The 19991-nt window shown below is 47.1% G+C and overlaps 1 protein-coding gene and 1 pseudogene across 4 annotated transcripts in view; both read left to right on the plus strand.

Moving 5' to 3' along the window:
- Zmynd12 (zinc finger MYND-type containing 12) overlaps nt 1–11655 on the plus strand; it is a 30334-nt gene extending 18679 nt beyond the window's left edge. For all 4 annotated transcript variants that reach the window (XM_059254878.1, XM_059254874.1, XM_059254875.1 and 1 more), the window contains exons 4-8: nt 3195–3364; nt 5970–6092; nt 7176–7287; nt 8877–9022; nt 11352–11655. In XM_059254878.1, the coding sequence (XP_059110861.1) occupies nt 3195–3364; nt 5970–6092; nt 7176–7287; nt 8877–9022; nt 11352–11474 (674 nt within the window). In that variant the 3' untranslated portion in view covers nt 11475–11655. The remainder of the gene's footprint in view (nt 1–3194; nt 3365–5969; nt 6093–7175; nt 7288–8876; nt 9023–11351) is intronic.
- Nucleotides 11656–12850: 1195 nt separating this feature from the next.
- Nucleotides 12851–13792, plus strand: LOC131905131 (protein FRG1-like; annotated as a pseudogene).
- Nucleotides 13793–19991: the final 6199 nt, after the last annotated feature.

Raw genomic sequence — 19991 nt, forward strand, 5'->3', positions numbered from 1 at the left:
ATAGACAACAAGGGGGGAAGGACTAGTTTGCATAGACAACAAGGGGGAAGGACTAGTTTGTATAGACAACAAGGGGAAAGAACTAGTTAGCATAGACAACAAGGGGGAAGGACTAGTTTGCATAGACAACAAGGGAAGGACTAGTTTGGGCTCATGGTCTCACAGGGTTCAGTCCATTGCGATGGGGAGGGCAGAGCGGAGCAGAGCAGTTTTCCTCATAGTGGACAAAATGCAGGGAGAGAGGGAGGGGCTGACCCGGACGACTTTCAAGGACACTTGTTCAGTGGCCACTCTCCTCCCAAAGAAACCACTAAGACAGCGTGCAGCTGGGGACTAGGTGACAAGGTATGAGCCCGAGGAGGGCGGTTCGTGGGGCTCATGTCTTTGTCTTTTCCTGGTCTGTGGGGCTCCTGACCTCGAGGCTGGAGACTTTCCTCCTTTTCCACACTGCTGGTTTCTGTCCAACCCCCCCCCCCCACCCGCAGGCATCTATCCTTCTTACAGAGAGGTCCTAGTCATCCAGTCTAGGCTCTTCCTGCTGTCGTGGTGACTGTGGTCATTTCCTTCAAAACCCTTCATGGTTGGTTTGTTGTGGACCTTACCTTCCTGGACAGAAGGTTCCTTTGCAATCAGTGACCACGCTTAGTTCGGTGTACACTCAACATCGAGCACAGTGATGGAGACTCAGGAAGTCAGGTGAGAATACCTCACTTGAAGGAAGTTTCCTGTTGTAGAATATTATTATTTTAAGGTGTGTTACTTTTGTTTATGCTCTGGAACATCTGTTTAATGATACAAAGATGTGCCGGGCAGCAGTGGTGGCGCACACCTTTAATCCTAGTACTCGGGAGGCAGAGCCAGGATCTCTGTGAGTTCAAGGCCAGCCTGGTCTACAAAGTGAGATCCAGGACGGGCACCAAAGCTACACAGAGAAACCCTGTCTCGAAAAACAAAAAAAAAAAAAAAAAAAAAAAAAAGATACAGAGATGTGTTTGATTAAATAAAATTCACCTGCGGTCAGGAGGCTGAGTCATCAACTGGCTGACAGGAAGTGGTAGGGAGGAGCCAGGTGGGAAGAATTTATAATGAGGGGCGAGGAGGAGCGCGAGGGCTTTAGGGAGACTCGAGCAAGGAGAGGAGGTGAGGTACTTGCTCTTTGGCCTCTCTGAGGAGCAGAATTCCACCTCAACCTTTGAATCCTGAGTTATTTAGAGGGACAGAGATTTAGTTAAGTTCCTTTTGTAGCTTTGAAAGAGTTGGTGCTTGAGGGAACAGAATTCCCTCCGGCTACGGCCCTTGCGGCCTAACCGCTGGCTGGTAGCGGCTGAGTTGCAGCTGCTGATTCGGACAGCTGTGGCTTAAAAGGCAGCAACAATTAAATAAAAAGACAACAGTCTCCTCCTCTGGTAACTGTTTCCTGGAATTGCTGGTAGACTGGTCACAGGTTCAGACGGGCTGGCTGGTGTGGGGCAGCCACATCCTTGGGAAAGGCTGCTCCCTTTCCTTCCCCTGAGAACCTTCGATGTGACTGTTCCTTCTGTCTTGCTTGGCTTTCATCACCAAGGCCTGCAGAACCTCCCCCTATAATGTAATGTGTCTAGGTTTGCCACTAATCAGTGTCAGCCTTTGTCTCACTCTCTAGACAAACGCCACTGGTCTCTTCTTCCATCCCATATGTTGTAAAGTCACCCTTCAGGAGTGTCTCACTTCCTTCCCACCCCACTCCTCACCCCCAGCAGCATGCCTGGACTGACCACTCACTGGGCACAGTGTGAGCTCTGACGAAGAACCCTTGGGCTGGAGCCCCGTGCTTGCCTTACCCTGCCCTGCTCTCTGAGCCTGCAGCCCCTGGTGCATTCTCCCAAGCATGCCTTTCCCTTCAGGACTGATGTTTGTTTGGGTGCAGTTGCACTTGGCCTTGGGAACTTCTCTGTTGTTTCTTTTTCGAGACAAGATTTCTCTGTGTAGCCCTGGCTGTCCTGGAACTCACTCTGTAGACCAGGCTGGCCTTGAACTCAGAGATCCACCTGCCTCTGCCTCCTAATGTTGGGATTAAAGACATGCACCTCCACCACCCAGCCCTAAAAATTTTTTAATTTTAAAAAGTATTTTTAAAAGCCTGATATAAACCTGGTATGATGGTGTGCACCTTTATTTCCCAGCACTCAGGAGCAGAGGCAAGAGGATCTCTATAGAGATCTGGTCTACATAGAGTTCAAGACCAGAGCTACAGAGACCCTATCTAAAACAAAACAAAACAAAACAAAACAAAAAATTACCAAGTAAATAAATAAATAAAAATGTAAAGGTCTAGTGTGTGTGTGTATAGAAAGAGAGAATTCACAATCTATAAATTTACCCTTTTGAGGTACAATCTAATTAATGTATTTAAAAGGTTGTAAGCCGGGTGGTGGTGGCACACGCCTTTAATCCCAGCACTCAGGAGGCAGAGCCAGGCGGATCTCTGTGAGTTCGAGGTCAGCCTGGGCTACAGAGTGAGTTCCAGGAAAGGCGCAAAGCTACACAGAGAAACCTTGTCTTGAAAAACAAAACAAAACAAAGGGTTGTATAACTCACTCTATTTAATTACAGAACATTCTGTCACCTCTAAAAATCCATGTAATTGTTAGTAGTTACCCCTCATTAGACGTCCTCACTTGTTCCTTTCTCTGATTCCCCCACCCCCAGCCACTACTAACTCCTGTCTCTCTGTGCATGTACCTGTTCTGGGCATTTCACATAAATGGAATCTGACCATATGTGGCTTTCGGTGCCTGGCTTCTTTCACTTAGCTGTTTTCAAGCCATCTGCTCTGTAGCAGGGATCCAGGACATATTCTTTTTATGATTAGTCACAGTTCACTCATGGGGAAGGATATGCTTATCAACTGATGAACATTGGTTACGAATAGATTGCTACGAACATTCATGAGCAGTTTGCAGCCCCAATAAATATTTGTATCAATGAATAAATGAATGTATGATAACTCATATTTCATTGTATATTCTTTATTTAAAAACTGAATTATAACCTATTTATTTATTTGGTGGTTTTTGAGACAGAATATCTCTATGTAGACCAGGCTGGCCTCACACTCATGAAGAACCTCCTGCCTCTGCCTCCTGAGTGCTGGAATTAAAGGCATGCACCACCCTGCCTGGCTTATAACATCTTTTATAACTGATTTTTGGCAGGTCTGGGCCGGATAGTGCAGGCTGAAGAATATCTATCCCAAGCCCGGTGGACAGTCCTCAAGTCAACTAACTGTAGTAATGCCACACACTCTTTACTGCATCGGAACCTGGGCCTTCTCTACATAGCCAAGGACAACCACGAGGAAGCCCGGTACCATCTGGCTAATGATGTGAGTGAGCTCACTTAAAACCCCTGGATATTGGCCGGGCGGTGGTGGCGCACACCTTTAATCCCAGCACTCGGGAGGCAGAGCCAGGTGGATCTCTGTGAGTTTGAGGCCAGCCTGGGCTACCAAGTGAGTTCCAGGAAAGGCGCAAAGCTACACAGAGAAACCCTGTCTCGAAACCCCCCCCCCCCAAAAAAAAAAACCCTGGATACTTCCAAGGACACTTCTGTTCAGTATTTCTTTAACTGAGCATTCTCTAAGACTTACTGCTCATACTAACCATTCGAGAGTCGCAGCAAGAACTTAGTTCTTTTCTTTCTTTCTTTCTTTCTTTCTTTCTTTCTTTCTTTCTTTCTTTCTTTCTTTCTTTCTTTTTTCCAGAGCTGAGGACCGAACCCAGGGCCTTGCGCTTGCTAGGCAAGCGCTCTACCACTGAGCTAAATCCCCAACCCCAAGAACTCAGTTCTAATGACCCGGGTTCAAACCCTTCTACTTCCTGGCTATGCAAATGTGGCCAGGCCCCACCTCCCCCATCCCTCAGTTGTCTCTGAGGAGAGCTGCACACTGCCTAAGACAAGGGCTGTGCTTCTGTCCCCAGCTCTGCTGGTTCTATGTGCACACACACACACACACACACACACACACACACACACAGACGGACAAATTAGTTAACCTTTCTTTCACACGTAAGACACAACCACATCAGTGCATTGCAGAGATTAATAATAAAAGACTGTACGCACTGGACTTTGTGGCTCTTTGTTAAAATAATATTAACATCGCTTCTTCAGCGTGTGGGTATTAAATTTAAATGAGCTGGATCTATAAGAAAGTACTTACAATCTATAAAACTGTGCAAATGTTGGACAGGAGGAGTGATGAGCTGTTCTTCTCAAGTTGGGAGTTCCTCATAGAATTTTTGGAGAAGAAAATATCAGACAGAGTTCCTGTACCTGAATTCCAGGCTGGGTCATCCTGTCATCTCCACGGGGTCTTTCTGTAGTGTCTCCACTCACCTCTCCACGCACACACCCTTGCCTTTGGTTGCCTGCCTCTGCACTTGCCTTAGACTATTCCCTGAACCTCCAGGCCACTCTCTGTGCAACTCTGCCCTGGGAGGCTGACCTCCATGGTCATCCTGGATGCTGTGTGACTTTGCTAGGGATTAAAGAGTGGAAGGCACAGTTGGGGAGAGGAGGCTGGGAGATACAGTGGGGGAATCGTGGGTGCACACAGACACACAGACACACACACACACAGACACACACACACAAATTTGTTGGTTTTTTGTTTGTATTTCTTTTGGACAGGGTCTCACTATGTATACCAGCTGACCTCAAACTCATAGAGGTCCACCTGCCTCTGCCTCCCAAGTGCTGGGATTAAAGGTACATGCCACACCTGTCTCTAGATATATTTTTTGAGACAAGGTCTTATTATATACTCCAGGTTGATCTCGAACTCACCATCCTCCTGCTTCAGCCTCCTGAGTGCTGGGATTGCAGATTTTGATATCACACCCAGATGTTCGCCCCCTAAACACACTTCATGGATACAAACTACAGAAACCTCGGTCTTCATGTGTGCACTTCAGTAAGTTTTAGTGCATTTACAGAGCTGCACAACCAGCACCACAATTGAGTTTTGGAACATTTCCATCTCCAAAGAAACCCTCGTCTCCATCTGCGCTCATTTCCCATTCAAATCCCAGGCCCAGGTGGCCAGTCTCGGTCTCCACAGACTCTTTTTTTTTTTTTTTTTTTTTTTTTTAAGATTTATTTATTATGTATACAGTGTTCTGTTTGCATTCCAGAAGAGGGCACCAGATCTAAATATACATGGTTGTGAGCCACCATGTGGTTGCTGGGAATTGAACTCAGGACCTTTTAAAGAGCAGCCAGTGCTCTTAACCTCTAAGCCATCTCTCCAGCCCTCCACGGACTCTTTATAAAGGGAGAATCTGTCTGATTCCTCTCACTTTGCATAGCATTTGGAGTCCATTCATGTTGCTATATGATCAGCAGCTGGTCCATTCTATTGTCAAGGACCTGTCCACTCTGTCTGGGCCACAGGTTATTTATCTACTCTTGAGATGATGGGTGTTTCTGCTCTGGGGCTGTTATGAATGACTGTGACAGATGTTTGTGAACCAGTCCCTCTGTGGACATACCCGCGCATTTCTCTCGGGAAGGTACCCAGAGGAGGAATACCTGGGCCCCACAGCAGCTCCATAGTCAGTCTTTTGAAGATCTGCCTGGCCGCTGCCCAGAGGTGCACCATTTTCCATCCCTCTTAGCCATGTCTGGGGCTTTTATTTCCTCGCCAGGCTTGCCGGTTTCTCTTTTTGGAGAGAGCCGTCATCCTGGCTCTGAGGAGAGGGAAGACCGCTGTGATTTTGTTCTGCATTTCTTGACTGACTGGCAGTTGGAGCATTTGTCACATGCTTATTAGCCATGCATGTATCTTTTGGAGGAATATCTTCTCAGGTCCCTGGTCCATTTTCACGTCAGGCTGTAGGAAGAGTCCTTTTCTGTGCGTTCTGGACACAAGCCCTCCATTGTCCCCTGGTTCCGGGGACTCAAGTGCCTTTCTCTTCCTCCCACAATAGATTTATTTTGCCAGTTGTGCATTTGGAACAGAAGACATCAGGACCTCAGGAGGCTACTTCCACCTGGCCAATATCTTCCATGGTCTTAGTAAAATGGAGCTGGCAGACACATTGTACACAAAGGTGAGCTTGCATCAGCTTACACAGCCTAACCCTCTGAGTCCTTCACTTTCCCCTTTCTCTAGTGCTAAAATGGCTAATCCTTAGCATCTGCATAGCGATTCACAGAGAGGCAGAGCTTATGGCAGGCTCCGTCCCACCCTGTCACACAGCAAGGCAGTCATATGGAAGGAAGGAACTTCCCTGAGTTTGATTCAGGACCCACATGGTGGAAGGAGAGGACCGCCTCCTAAAAGTTGTCCACTGACCTCCACGTGTGTGTTGTGGCACCCAGGCATGTCCCGCCACCACCCGGTGCATGTCCTGTGTTCAGTGGGGGCCGGGATCTGAACTCAGGTCTCATGTGTGCACAGCAAGCGCTCTATCCACTGAGCCTTCTCTCTTACCTCCCAACGCTTCATGTAAAAACTTTCCAGTGTATGAAAATGCCAGTTATCCATTCAGGAATCCCTCACTCAGGTAGCAACTGGGGTATAGGCTATCATACTGTGACTCTGGATTTCTATTTTAGAACCATTTCTTAGAAAAAGGTTTTTTTTTGGGCCAGGCAATGGTGGCGCACACCTTTATTCCCAGCACTCAGGAGACAGAGGCAGTGGGATCTCTGAGTTCGAGGCCAGCCTGGTCTACAGAGCTAGTTCCAGGACAGCCAGGACACAGAGAAACCCTGTCTTGGAGGAAAAAAAAAAGCATTTCGGTGTACCTGAACCTAGTGAATTTTGGAGTCAGTCAGTCAGACCTGGGTATGGAGTCAGGCTGTGCCATTTGTCGGCTATTTCCAAAAGTTAAGTGTATTGGTAACTTTTCTAAGCCAGAGTTTATTCACACGTAAATGAGAGTAGTAAGTATGTGCTTCCTAATGGTAGCCGTTGACCTGAGACCCTGGCAGGCTGCCCTGGTGAGCCTGCCCAGCCCTTGTCTTACACACTTGCACCAGGCCTGCCTGGACTCCTGGGGCTCCCTCTGCTCCCATGCACAGTGAGGGCTTCTAGAGTCAGGAAACCTGGCCTTGAACAGCAGGTTCCCACCTGGCTGGCCCGTGGCTGGCCCTGACCTGCTGGTCTGATCGCCCTGCTCTCCCAACAGGTCTCGGAGATCTGGCATACATATTTGAATGGTCACTATCAAACCCTCTTACGGGCCCGTTCCCAACAGACTGACTTACTGGGCAAACAGTTTGTGAATGACACCGGCCTGGGTAAGTGGCAGGTCTCCTAGCAAGTGGCACAGTGGCTTTCCCCCCAACACTCAGGTCTCGCCTCTGTGTGTTCTCACAGAGCCCATCGGTGCCCATCGGTGCCCATTGGTGCCACCTTCCTCATTTTGCAGCTGGAGAGAAAAATGGGCTCAAAGAGCTTGTACCAGTATCAGAAAAAGTTCAGACTTCCGCCATCCCACACAATCCTGAGGAGGCTGATAAGGGCAGACTTAGAGAAAAGGGGACCCCCATTAGACCCTGGTGGTTTCTACCTAGCATCTGTTTCTTCTTTGTTGTGCCTCCATGGTCCATAAGCCCAGGGATGTTCTGTGCAGAAGTTGCCTTGTTGATCTCTCCTGACACCCTGTCCTCCTGGGCCAGACTTGATCCATCTCCATCCTCAGGCCTGCAAAGGGCTGCATATTGGGTAGCACTGTATGGGGCCATGCCCTCTGAGAGGGTAAAGAGATGGGAGATCTAGTTCCCACTCAAAAGCCACCCCCAGGGCAGGTGACACAGAGCCCGTCTGCAGCAGCAAAAGGACATTCCGCAAGCGCAAACCCTGACAGGAGTCCCAGAAGAGGACGGGTGGGCGCCATGGGAAGGGTGACTTCGAAGGCGAGATTGTAAGATAAAGTTTAGAAGTTTAGTAACTTTATTCAGTTTTCTCATCAGGAACACAGTTCACATTATAGTAGAAACATGTCATGCATGGGTGGCCATGCTTCGCATCATGAGTATGTCCTTTTGCCTTTTTCTTTAATCGTATCACTTAAATATATGCTCTTAAGTGCAGGCCCATAATAATCAACACAGGAACAAAAAAATCTCTGGGAAGTTTTTTTTGGGATTATGGATCTTCCATAATCCCAGCACTTAGAGGTAGAAGCAGGGGGATGGAAGTTCAAGGCTAGCCTGGGCTACATAGCAAGTCTAATAGCATTTCAATAAAACAAACAAAGAAAAAAAATCTGCGGGGAAATAAGCAGACTCGGTGGGGACAGTCAGGCTGTTGTAGGTCAGCTGTCTTTGACCTTGGCGGGAGGAACTAGGCAGCTGCAACTGGGGCGGTGATTGAATGGGTCCCAAGGAGTCTGCCTGACAGATTCCCTGTGGAGGAGCACAGGAGATGTCAGCCTCTGAAATAGAGACCTTAGCAGCTCTGGGGGCCCGTGGTCACTCCGATACTGACCTGCTAGACAAGCTGGAGAGCTGTACAAGCTGTCCTACTTCCCTGACTCCTGGAACCCCCATGAGGAGGCTGCAGCAGGCCACAGCTGAGTGTCTAGGACAAGGGCAGGTGTGTGTGTGTGTGTGTGTGTGTGTGTGTGTGTGTGTGTGTACACAGATGCAGCATGCCCCATGTAGCAAGCTCCAGCAAGCCTGTTTCTGTTCCTGCCCAGCCACTGGGTACAAGCCAAACAGCCATACCTGGTTTTTACATGACTGCCTGGCTCTGAACTCAAGTCCTTGTGCTCATACAGCAAGCTTTCTTACCCACTAAGCCTCTAAGCCACGGAGCTCCCCCCACCCCCAACCCCCACCAGCCTCTGAGGTCTGTGTGCCTTCCCTCTCCTCTTCCAATGCAGATGAAGCCCAGGAAGCAGAAGCCATTCGGATCCTAACTTCAATCTTGAGCATCCGAGAATCTACTTCCAGCAAAACACCCCAAAAAACCGTCCTTGTTCTGAAGACCCTGAGCATACTTTACTATCTGATGTTGGAGACTTCAAAGGTAAGCTTCCCCAGAGAAGCTGCCTATACAGAGACAGCAAAGCCTCTAGCAGTTCAGTTCAACTGCTTCTCGCCCGCTACCTCCAGGGCAAGCTTTCTGTCTATAACACTGCCAGGCCGGTTGTGTGATGGACTCCGGGATTTCTTCTCTCGGGGGGCATTTCCAGGGCTGTGTGGACGGACTGAATAGGGTGGGGGTAGTGCTAGGGAACCTGCTGCATCCAGGAAGGTTCTGAAGATGCTGGTGGAGACGGAAGTGGCCGCTGCGTCCTAGCTCCCTGTTGCTGTGGGGATTTAGGCAGACAGGAACTGCCATTCAACTGTTAAAAAGGAGGCCAGACACTGGGTGAAGCCCATTACATGACCATCATGTTTAATTCTCACCCCTTCTTTATAGATAAGGAAACTGAGGCACAGAAAGGCTTGAGTATTTTTTCAATGTTTTATAGACAGTAAGTGGTCTATCTCAGGCTATTGATTGATTCATCCATTCAAATATTTATCGAGCATCTACAGCTTGAAAGGCTTTCTGTCAAGAATGGAGCAGACAGTAGCAGATAGCCAAACAAGTTACTTCTCCATAGAACTTGGGACTTCTGGAGAAAGAGAAGCTACCCTAATCACACAGACATGTAAATGTCTAATATCACTTCAGACAGTAAAAAGGGCTATAAAGAAAAATAGAACAGAAGTATATGTGAGCAACATGGAGAACTCCACACTGCCTCCTCACACCCTCCTTCCCTCCCTCCCCCGCTTCCTTCCAGAACTTTTGTTAAGCACCGGGTCTGGGGCAGCTCAGTATGGTCATAAGAGAGTGTGACGGTGAAGCTCGTGGTACTGGGGAGCACAGAAGAGTGGTGCTAATCCCGGAATTCTGGGAGAAACAGAGACTAGGAAAATATTTCCAGAGAATTTTCACATTACCATTGTTTAAAACCTCTTTCCTACAGGTCAGGGTCCATTTTAGGGGGAAGTCATTACTCCAAAGCATGCTAAGGATGTTAGGTCTCCTGCAGGTGCGTAGACAAAAAGGGCCCGTCTGTACGTCTGTACGTGGAGACTCATCACCACCCATTTCCTCCATGTCTTTCTTCCCTGTCTAAAGCTGTGGCCCCGCCCTCCTCCTCTGACTGTTCTTACTGTGATAAACACCGTGACCAAAGGCAACCTGGGGGGAGGAGAGGGTTGTGTCCACTTACACTTCCGGCTCACAGTCCATCAGTGAGGGAAGTCAGGGTAAGAACTGAAGCAGAAGCCGTGGGGGAATGATGCTTACTGGCTTAGGGATGGTGCTGCCCACAGTGAACTGCCCCCCCCGCCCCCCCCCCCCATCGATCACCAGTCAAAACAGTCACTCATAGACATGGCCGCAGGTCAGTCTGATCATGGTAACTCTTCAGATGAGCTTCTCCCTTCCCAGGTGACTCTAGGTTGTGTCAAGTCTACAATAAAAATTAATCAGAAAAGCCGGGCAGTGGTGTCGTACGCCTTTAATTCCAGCACTCGGGAGGCAGAGGCAGGCAGATTTCATGAGTTCGAGGCCAGTTTGGTCTACAGAGTGAGTTCCAGGACAGCCAGGGCTACACAGAAGAACCCTGACTCAAAAGGAAAAAACAAGCAAACAAACAAACAAAAAACAACCAGGACATCCACGACCACCACCAATCCTTCCAATACCTCTTTTCTACTTCCTTTGGTTCTTTGGCATACATTTCTGCTTAAAATTCTGTCATAAACATGGATGTGGTGGTGTGCACATGTAGTCTCAGCACTCAGGAGGAAGAGACAGTAGGAGCAGAAGTTCAAGTTCACCCTCAGCTACACAGCACATTTGAGACCAGCCTGGGCTATGAAAAAGCCTGTCTCAAAAACATAAAAACGGTATCATCATGTTTTATTATTCACTGTGCCTGTTGTCTTTCCTGCACAAGGACACGGACTTCTGTGTGTAGTTGGTCCCTGGCAGCTTCTCAGTCAACAGTGTTTAGAAGAAAGGGTGGGGGAAATAGGAGCCAGAGACTACCCTGAGATAGAGATCCCATGGAGCCTCTGCCCAAGCCTCTGGGCCCCAGGGTCTCTGGGATAATCTACTTGGGACACCAGAGGAGAACTCTCTCCCTCCCAACTCTGGTCCCTGGCTGGAGACCCTCCCCAGCTCTCACTCTCCTGAGGAGGTGTACCTGTCTATGAACTTTCCGTGGAGCTCAGTGGCTAGCGAGAGAAGGTGACCAGTTCCCTCCCCAGTTTCTGAGCTAAACACAAATTTAGTTTCTTATTGATATTCTTTCCTGGGACCACTTCCACTTACCACTGAAATTCTGTTTCAGGCAAAGGAACACGCCATGAGAGCCCTCAGTCTAGCTGAAGAATATCTTAGTGTGCAGGAGCAAAGGGTTATTCAAGAGTTACTGACTGTCATCTCAACCGAGGAAGAACAGCCCATCACCTAGAGAGGCCGTGCTGGTGGTGCCTTGGGGGCTGTGGACTGACGCATGCTTTCCTCAGAGCCGCTCAGAGGTCCTCTGCCTGCCTCCACTCCTCCCCTGAGACTTCCTGAGGGACGGTGACCCTGTTAGCATGTGATGTCTAGAGCTTTGGGCACAGTAGTCAATAAAGCTGTTGTTTATCATGGCTTTGCCCTTGGCTAATTGTGACTTTGTATGGCTCTGGGTAATGTATAGTCACATGGCTAAAATGGTGCTGTAATGAAACTGTAAACCGTTCATCATGTTCCCTATGCACCCCCCGCCCCCAAAGTGTGCTTTCTAGTCCTTCACCAAGTGAGGGGATAGATGACATTGTAACATAGTTTCTCTGACCTCGGAATTAAGTTAGCATTAACCAAAGGCAGACCGTGGGAAAAAATAATGATCCATTATGATCCCTAGAGCAAGCAATGAGAAAATAATTTAAAATAGTTAAGAATGAACAAATGGATTAAAACAATGTACTTAAATGTACTTAGAGGAAAAGAATGCAGTGAAAGGGGAATGGGGGGGGGGGACACAAAGGATGTGAGACAGGAAACAAAGACAAAGCATAGATGCAAGGGAGTCCCAGTAAGCACTGGCTGAGACCATTTGAAGCAGGTGTGAGCCATCTGTCCTGTCTCAAGGAGACACCCCCAACCCCCACCCCGCAAAAAAAGACCTTGTCATGCAGAGGACAGACTGGGGCCTCACACACAGACAAGCCCAAAGCTCAGGTCTCTAGTAATAGCTTCCTGACACACACACACACACACACACACACACACACACACACACACACACACAGGACTTTGGACACATAGCCCATCCTGGTTCACCTCCCTAGGTTGTTAGAGTCTACAGTTGCCTGGCACAGTGGTGCTCACCGTTAATCCTAGCACTCAGGAGGCAGAGTCAGGTGTCTAGTAACAGCTTTCTGAGTTGAAACACACACACACACACACACACACACACACACACACACACACACACACACACACGGCTATCCTACAAACAAACAAAACAGAATCTACGGGGTTTAAGCCTGTGATTTTATTTTATGGTTCTTGTCTGATACATTGTTTCTCTTTTGGATTGATGATTGGGTTTTGGTTGGTTTCTTGTTTTCCTCAGAGCATTAAAAAAGTATCATTGTATTTTATTCCTCTCTCTTTTAGTTTGTTGTGTTTCTGTGTTTGTAGTGACTACCTCAGAAATTTAAGCACTCATCTCTAAGTCCTATCAAAATCTAAACTCGGGCTCAACACCCACATTATAGCCACTCTCCATCCTTCTCCACTTCCTCCTCCCAGCCTACGGGAACTCTGCCAGGGGCTGCCACCTCTGAGTGCCCAACCATGGCCAAATACTCCTATGTAAAGTCCACCAAACTCGTGCTCAAGGGCACCAAGGCCAAGAGTAAAAAGAAAGAGGGCAAAGATAAGAGAAAACCAGAAGAGGATGCGGAAACCCAACTTGATATTGTGGGAATCTGGTGGACTGTATCCAACTTCAGGGAGATTTCAGGAGCTGTTGGCATTGAAATGGATAAAGGAGCCCATACCATGCACTGGACAATGGCCTTTTTACACTGGGAGCTCCATGTAGAGAAGTGGATGAGGTGAGGGGCCCCTTCCTCCAGAGCAGTTTACTGCTGTCAATTGTCTGATTCCAGAATTGTCCTGAAATCTGGCTATGGAAAAATATCTTGGTGTAGATTCAGACGGACTTGTTGGGCTGGATGCAATTGGGCCAAGAGCACAATGGGAACCAGTGTTTCTAGATGGGAAAATGGCTTTACTGGTCTCAAATAGCTGCTTTACTAGATGCAATGAAGCAGGCAATAGAGAAGCCAAGAATAAAACAGCAGCAGAAGGAAAAATAATTAAGATTAGATCCAAAGAGAAGCCAAGGGAAAAGATGGCATCCCAGAAGACAAAGGGAATTCGAAACAGTGCGAACTCCACTACGTGACGAAATCTCAGAGCTTCCAAGATCACAAACTCAAAATAAGCAAAGGAGATAGTAAACTTTTTTTTTATTTTTAATTTTTTGGTTTTTTTTGAGACAGGGTTTCTCCATGTAGTTTTGGTGCCTGTCCTGGATCTCTCTCTGTCGACCAGGCTGGCCTCGAACTCACAGAGATCCACCTGGCTCTGCCTTTCGAGTGCCGGGATTAAAGGCATGCACCACTGCCACCCAGCAGTAAACTTTTTTAAAAGGCTTGGAAAGATGGATTTTTGCAGGAGATACTTCTGGGCAGGAGAGCCAAATTGAAAGCTGACCAATACTGCAAGTGACGCAGATGTCTTTGTGTGGCTCTGTTTTTGTTTTTTGTCCTGAATAAAAAAATCAGTATAAAATAAAAAAAAAATCTAAACTCTTGGCTAGAGATGGCGCACAGGTGGCAGGGTGTTTACCTGGTCTGCAGAAACCCTGGGACAGATCCTCAGCACCACATAAACTGGCATGGTGGTCCACACCTGTAATCCCAGCACTCAGGAGGATCAGAAGTTCAAGGTCAGCCTCAGCTACAGGGTAAGTCTAAGGGCAACTGGGGCTACATGACATTCTGTCTCAAAATAAATAAATAAATAAATAAATTCTGGTCTGGAGAGGTGGTTCAGTGGTTAGGAGCACTTGCTGCTCTTCCGGGGGAGCTGGGTTCAGTTCCCAGCACCCTTATGGGGCTTCTCACAACTGTATGTAACTCTAGCAACAGGGGATCTAACACCCTCTTCTGGGACATGGCATGTATGTGGTGTACACTCACACAGGTACACAGAATAAATAAAATAAAAACAAAATATTTTTCCCTGTTTTTATGAGACAAGATCTCACTGTGTAGTCCTGGATGCTGTGGAACTCTCTATGAAGTCCAGGTTGGCCTCAAACTCACAAATGTGTCTCCTAGTACTGGGATGAAAGGCATGTGCTAGCACACTGGGCCCTAAATGAAGCTTAAAAAAACAAAAGAAAACTTAAGTTTACTCAGGAATCATCTATCCTGCAACACAGAAAGTCTTCACAATAGCTTAGCCACATTTACCTCCTCACAACTTCTATACTGACATTTATTTCAAGTAAACCTTAAACCCATATCCTTATTATTATTTTATAAAGTCCTCGTGTTCTTACTTTTCATCCTTCCCATCTAGGCTCACATTGCTGATGAATCATTTAGTATTTCCTATAACGAGGTCTGCTGATGACAAATTCTGAGGTTCTCTTTCCTTTATTCTGAAAATCTTTTGCTGTCATCTTTTGCCTCCTAATGAAAATGTATTTTATTTTTATATGTAATATATGGATACAGAAAATAATCCCAATTCCAAAGAGCTTTCTTTGTCAAGTGTGGTTTATTTGACCCCAAAGACTATAGCCAGGTAGAAAAGAACAGGCACTCTGGTGATACTGGGCCCCCCCACTGACCAGCTCAGTTTCCTACCAGATCATTGTGGCTTTCCTTTGTATTAAAATCTTCAGCAGCAAAAAAAACAACGTTTTCAAGGGCAGAGATGAGGGATTACCCCTGAAAGGGAGTGGGGAATTCTCTTTATGTTGCAAGCACTCATGTGCTGTTACAAATGACATCATGTCTGGGAACCTGTGTTTAGCAAAGTTCATTCTGAGGAGTTGATCTGCATCTTCCCATCTAACACTTTACACATCGTGGACCTGTGCTGTGCTTCAGGATCTCAGATGACCACAATTCTGCCCAAATGGCTCCAACACCCATAGGTTTACCATGTCCCACTGCAGCTCCAGGTAGAGATGAAGTGACTATCTATGTTCACAGTGACTGTGAGGAACATCTTTCAGGCGCAAGAGCTCACATGAAACAAACATTTAGCATAAAAGTGTTTCAAAACTGACGAAGAAGTGTTGAATGGCAGCATTATGTCACTTCATGTGATTAATGTCTCTCCTAATATCTATCAGATCAATGGCAATGTGGTGGAGATTCCTATTTTATTTCATGTTTGTTCATATGCAAGCACAGTCTCAATGGCTAATGAAATGGGGCTGGTGGGATGGTGCATGAGGAAAGGCACTTGCCTCCAAACCTGACACCCAAGTCCTGTCCCCAGAACCTACACAGCAGAAGGAGGGAACCAATTCCTCTGATCACCACACCTCTATGTGTAGTGATCACACAACTCCTCAATATGTGTACAATGGCATGTGCGTGTGCATGCACATCTGTATACACACACACACACACACACACACACTCTATGGGTACATAAATAAACACAATTTTAAAAGTTTTAAAATAGCTAATAAATACATAAATAAGCAGCAGTCAGAGCTTTTAAAATCATAAGAACAAAGTTATTAATTGAGCCATGATTATATAGTATGAACATTGTTACTTGCTGGCAAATTTTTGTCAGGACTGTAGATTTCCCCAAAGATTTTAATAAATGGTTGGGAAAAGGGAAAGATAACAAAAAAGCTTGTCGTTTGAAAATGAAGTTTCACTACAAGAAACAAAGTTGTATGTAACGGGGAAGTAGGGAACGATAAGCCAAAAATGACCAGTGGATTTTTTTTTTTTCTGATCTGAGCAAATGGCTGGCATTGTGCACCCAGGTGAAAAGCCCAGGGAGAGGGGACAGAACATGGACACTGTTGGGAGATGGTGGCTTGGAGATACTTATGAGACACTGAGGAGCTGGGAGGTAACTGGATATTCCATCTGATGGTATGAAAAGGAACCAGAATTCAAGAGAGAAATCTGAGATTGCCATATGCATGGTCCTGAATACCTTGGAAACAGACACACACTTAGGGATGATGTAAGACAAGGAAGGGAAGGGAGCCCAAGAGAGGAAACTGAATGGCTGATAGAGTGGAGGCAGTGAGCCTTGGAGGCTGACACATGTTCTCAGAACTCCGATGGTGCCCGCCTCCCCATTCCGTGTGTCCATTCTACCACACAGGCTTTATCATTTTCTCTGTACATAGCTACTGTTTTCAGAGCATTGAAATTAAGATATGATGCCATCTTAGCCCCCAATATAGATCTTATATAAGAACCGTGCATTTTCTTAGTCTCATCAGGCAGTGGACATAAATCCGATACTATGCAATACAACACAGACCATATTCACATTTTTCCAATCCACTTATCCTAACCATGTCTTTGATATCAAGAAACACCCGGCTGCTATATTTCTCTGGTCGGAGACTTTAGGACTGACAGGGTAGTGCTGTGGGATGTTCTGTATGGCAAATGTGTTGCTGATTAGTCAATAAATAAAACACTGATTGGCCATTGGCTAGGCAGGAAGTGTAGGCGGGACAAGGAGGAGAATAAAGCTGGGAAGTGGAAGGCTGAGTCAGAGAGACACTGCCAGCAGCCATGATGACAAACAGCATGTGAAGATGCCAGTAAGCCATGAGCCACGTGGCAAGGTATAGATTTATGGAAATGGATTAATTTAACCTGTAAGAACAGTTAGCAAGAAGCCTGCCACGGCCATACAGTTTGTAACCAGTATAAGTCTCTGTGTTTACTTGGTCTGAGTGGCTGTGGGACTGGCAGGTGAGAGAGATTTGTCCTGACTGTGGGTCAGGCAGGAAAACTCTAGCTACAGGGTAGCGCTTGCTTCTTGAATGTTCTCTTGCTTTGAGGAGTTCTGCCAAGGTAGAATAATAATAAATAATAAATGGAGATGTAAGGTCCTTAGAGACTAAAGAGCTGTGAGTCACTGAACAAAACTAACCTATGCTTGGTGGAAGAGCATGGGGTGTTGGAGAAGTCTGTTCTCTGAGTTAAGAAGTTTCTGCAGTGACAGCAGCAGCCAATGGAGAAGCAGTGCGTACCAGTGGGACAGACAGGCAGTACCAGGAGCAGGAAGCTGGGGGTTGGGGGCCAGAGGAAGACTACAGGACGTCAGGAATCAAAGGAGAGGCCATGTCATGGGCATTACTTCAAGGAGAGGCAGTTTCAACATCTACCAGCTCAGGGAGGTGACTGTAACTAACCTAAAGGTCTCTCCATTGGTCCCCACTCTACCTGTTTCTGTCAGAGCCACAGACAAGGTGGCCAGAAAGCAATTGCTATCCTCTCCTAATACCTCTTGCCATGACAAACCCACTGGCCTATGCTGGAGCTCTGTGCAGCTCTGGATGCCTGGGGGAATCAGGATATGGACTGGATGTTAATGATGTCAAGGACTTGTTAATGTGGTCACCTGTGACAATGGCATACAGAAACTTTTTTTTTGAGATTTTTATTTCTAATTTATGTGCATGAGTATTTGCTTGAATGTATATCTATACACCACGTACAGTACCTGTGGAAGCCAGAAGAGGGTATAGGATCCCCTGAGACTGAAGTTACGGTCTTACATTGTGAATCTCCATGTGGATGCTGGAAATCAAACTCAGGCTCCTTGTAAGAACAGTGGGTGCTCTTAATGGCTGAGTCATCTGTCCAGCACTCCATCGGTTTAGGAGATTCTCTCTTGGTAAGTGGGGCTTTGGAACAGTGAAGGAAAAATAGAGGAGGAGAAAGATAGCATCTTAGAGACAGAGTGAATGAAAATAGCTCATTCCAGACTCTGCAGGGACAGACAACCATGAGAACCAGTACTTAAGTGTACAGCAAACCTGCCCAACAGTCCTTCTTCTGAGACCCTAGGCCCATCTTGTAAACTGTGACCTGTAAAAGTCACATCCTTGTGCTGTGGGATGGTCTGTATGTCAAATGCTCTGATTGGTCAATAAATAAAACACGGATTGGCCAGTGGCCAGGCAGGAAGTATAGGCGGGACTAACAGAGAGGAGAATTGAGAGAACAGGAAGGTGGGAGGAGACACTGCCAGCCGCCGCCATGACAAGCAGCATGTGAAGATGCCGGTAAGCCACAAACCACATGGCAAGGTATAGATTTATAGAAATGGATTAATTTAAGATATAAGAACAGTTAGCAAGAAGCCTGCCACGGCCATACAGTTTGTAAGCAATATAAGTCTCTGTGTGTTTACTTGGTTGGGTCTGAGCAGCTGTGGGACTGGCAGGTGACAGAGATTTGTCCTGACTGTGGGCCAGGCAGGAAATCTCTAGCTACATCCTTGGGTCCTTGTCACTTGGAGTCCAATAAAGTCCTTTGTTACTTTATTCTCTAGTCTGTGCTGGTGATCCACACACAACATGAGCCTCAAAGGAAGTCCCTTGTCCAAACAGGACTTCCAGATAAGATGTCCAATTAGAAACCTCATTGATGAGACTTGGTGAAAAAAAACTGAGGACAGTAGACACAGCCTCTGTCCCTGCAAGAGACAACTGTAGTGTACAGGAACTTAGCAGGCCAGGTGACATCTCTGTGGGGAAGCAGGCAGGAGCTTCTGGGAACTCCATCAGGCTCAGTCTCAACAAGTGTCTCCAGTGAGGTCAATGCTTTTCCATATAGTAGTGCTGTAGGATGGTTGGACAGCTGAGGACTGGATACACAATGGGCGGTGACATCCAAGAGCTGAAGACTTTGAAGCAGAGCATGGTAGGTATGCCTGATGTCACCTTGTCACACCACACCCCCCCTCCTCCCCCTCCCCCCCCCTTCCCGCGCCCCACTGACACCGTGGAACATCCAATGGAAGAGCTGCAGCAAAGCCTGGGTCCGGCTAGTTCAACGGTCTCTACACCTCCGTGGTCAGAGAGCAAGAGGGTGAAGAGTGGAACTGGGAGATTAGAGCAGGCTTAGTGGAGACCGCAGCAAGGGCTACCTCCACCTTCTCCCCAGTGGTGTTATCAAAACAGAGACAGCATCAAGGAGGAAACAGATCCACACTGCTCGGCTCAGCACAGCTGTACCAAAAACCACATCCCAAATCAAACTGGCATCACAACCACTTGTAATTCCCGGGGATTCCTCGTCTGGCTTCTGTGGGAACTGCACTCACATGGCATTCAGTCACCCAAATACATACAAACACAGAAATGAAAATAAAATCTTCTTAAACAATTTTTTAAAAAAAGGTCATATTCACGGCATCTGGGGTGAAGGATGACAGGAGCGTATAACTTGGGGTCTTACTACAAATCCGTTTTGGCTGCTGCAGCTGATGCTGGCCCTGACTCGCCTCTTCTTGAGCTGATTTGCCTGCTGCTGCTGCTGCTGCTGCTGCTGCTGCTGCTGCTGCTGCTGCTGCTGGGAGCAGCCTTAGTTCAGGGACCTCAGGCCTGTCACCTCAACATTCTATCGCAGCTCCTCCCAAGAAGCTTCTTGAAACGTTAGGCAAGAGCGGCCATGATGGCCCCACTGACCTGTCACAGTTCTTTGGGGGGGGCATAGAGACTCTCAATCCCGGAGGACCCCTGGCTGCGCCACACTGCCATTTTAAACAGCTTTCAAGTCTCCCACGCGGTTTGAATTGTAATTCACTCGTCAGTGCAGGAGAGCATGGCGAGCAGCCCTGACAAGCTCACACCACCTGCAACAGTGCCCACCCCCCATCATCTTGACAGCAGTGAGCTGTTACAATTCAG

The sequence above is a fragment of the Peromyscus eremicus genome, chromosome 2 (assembly GCF_949786415.1).
Source record: "Peromyscus eremicus chromosome 2, PerEre_H2_v1, whole genome shotgun sequence".
Taxonomy (NCBI): domain Eukaryota; kingdom Metazoa; phylum Chordata; class Mammalia; order Rodentia; family Cricetidae; genus Peromyscus; species Peromyscus eremicus.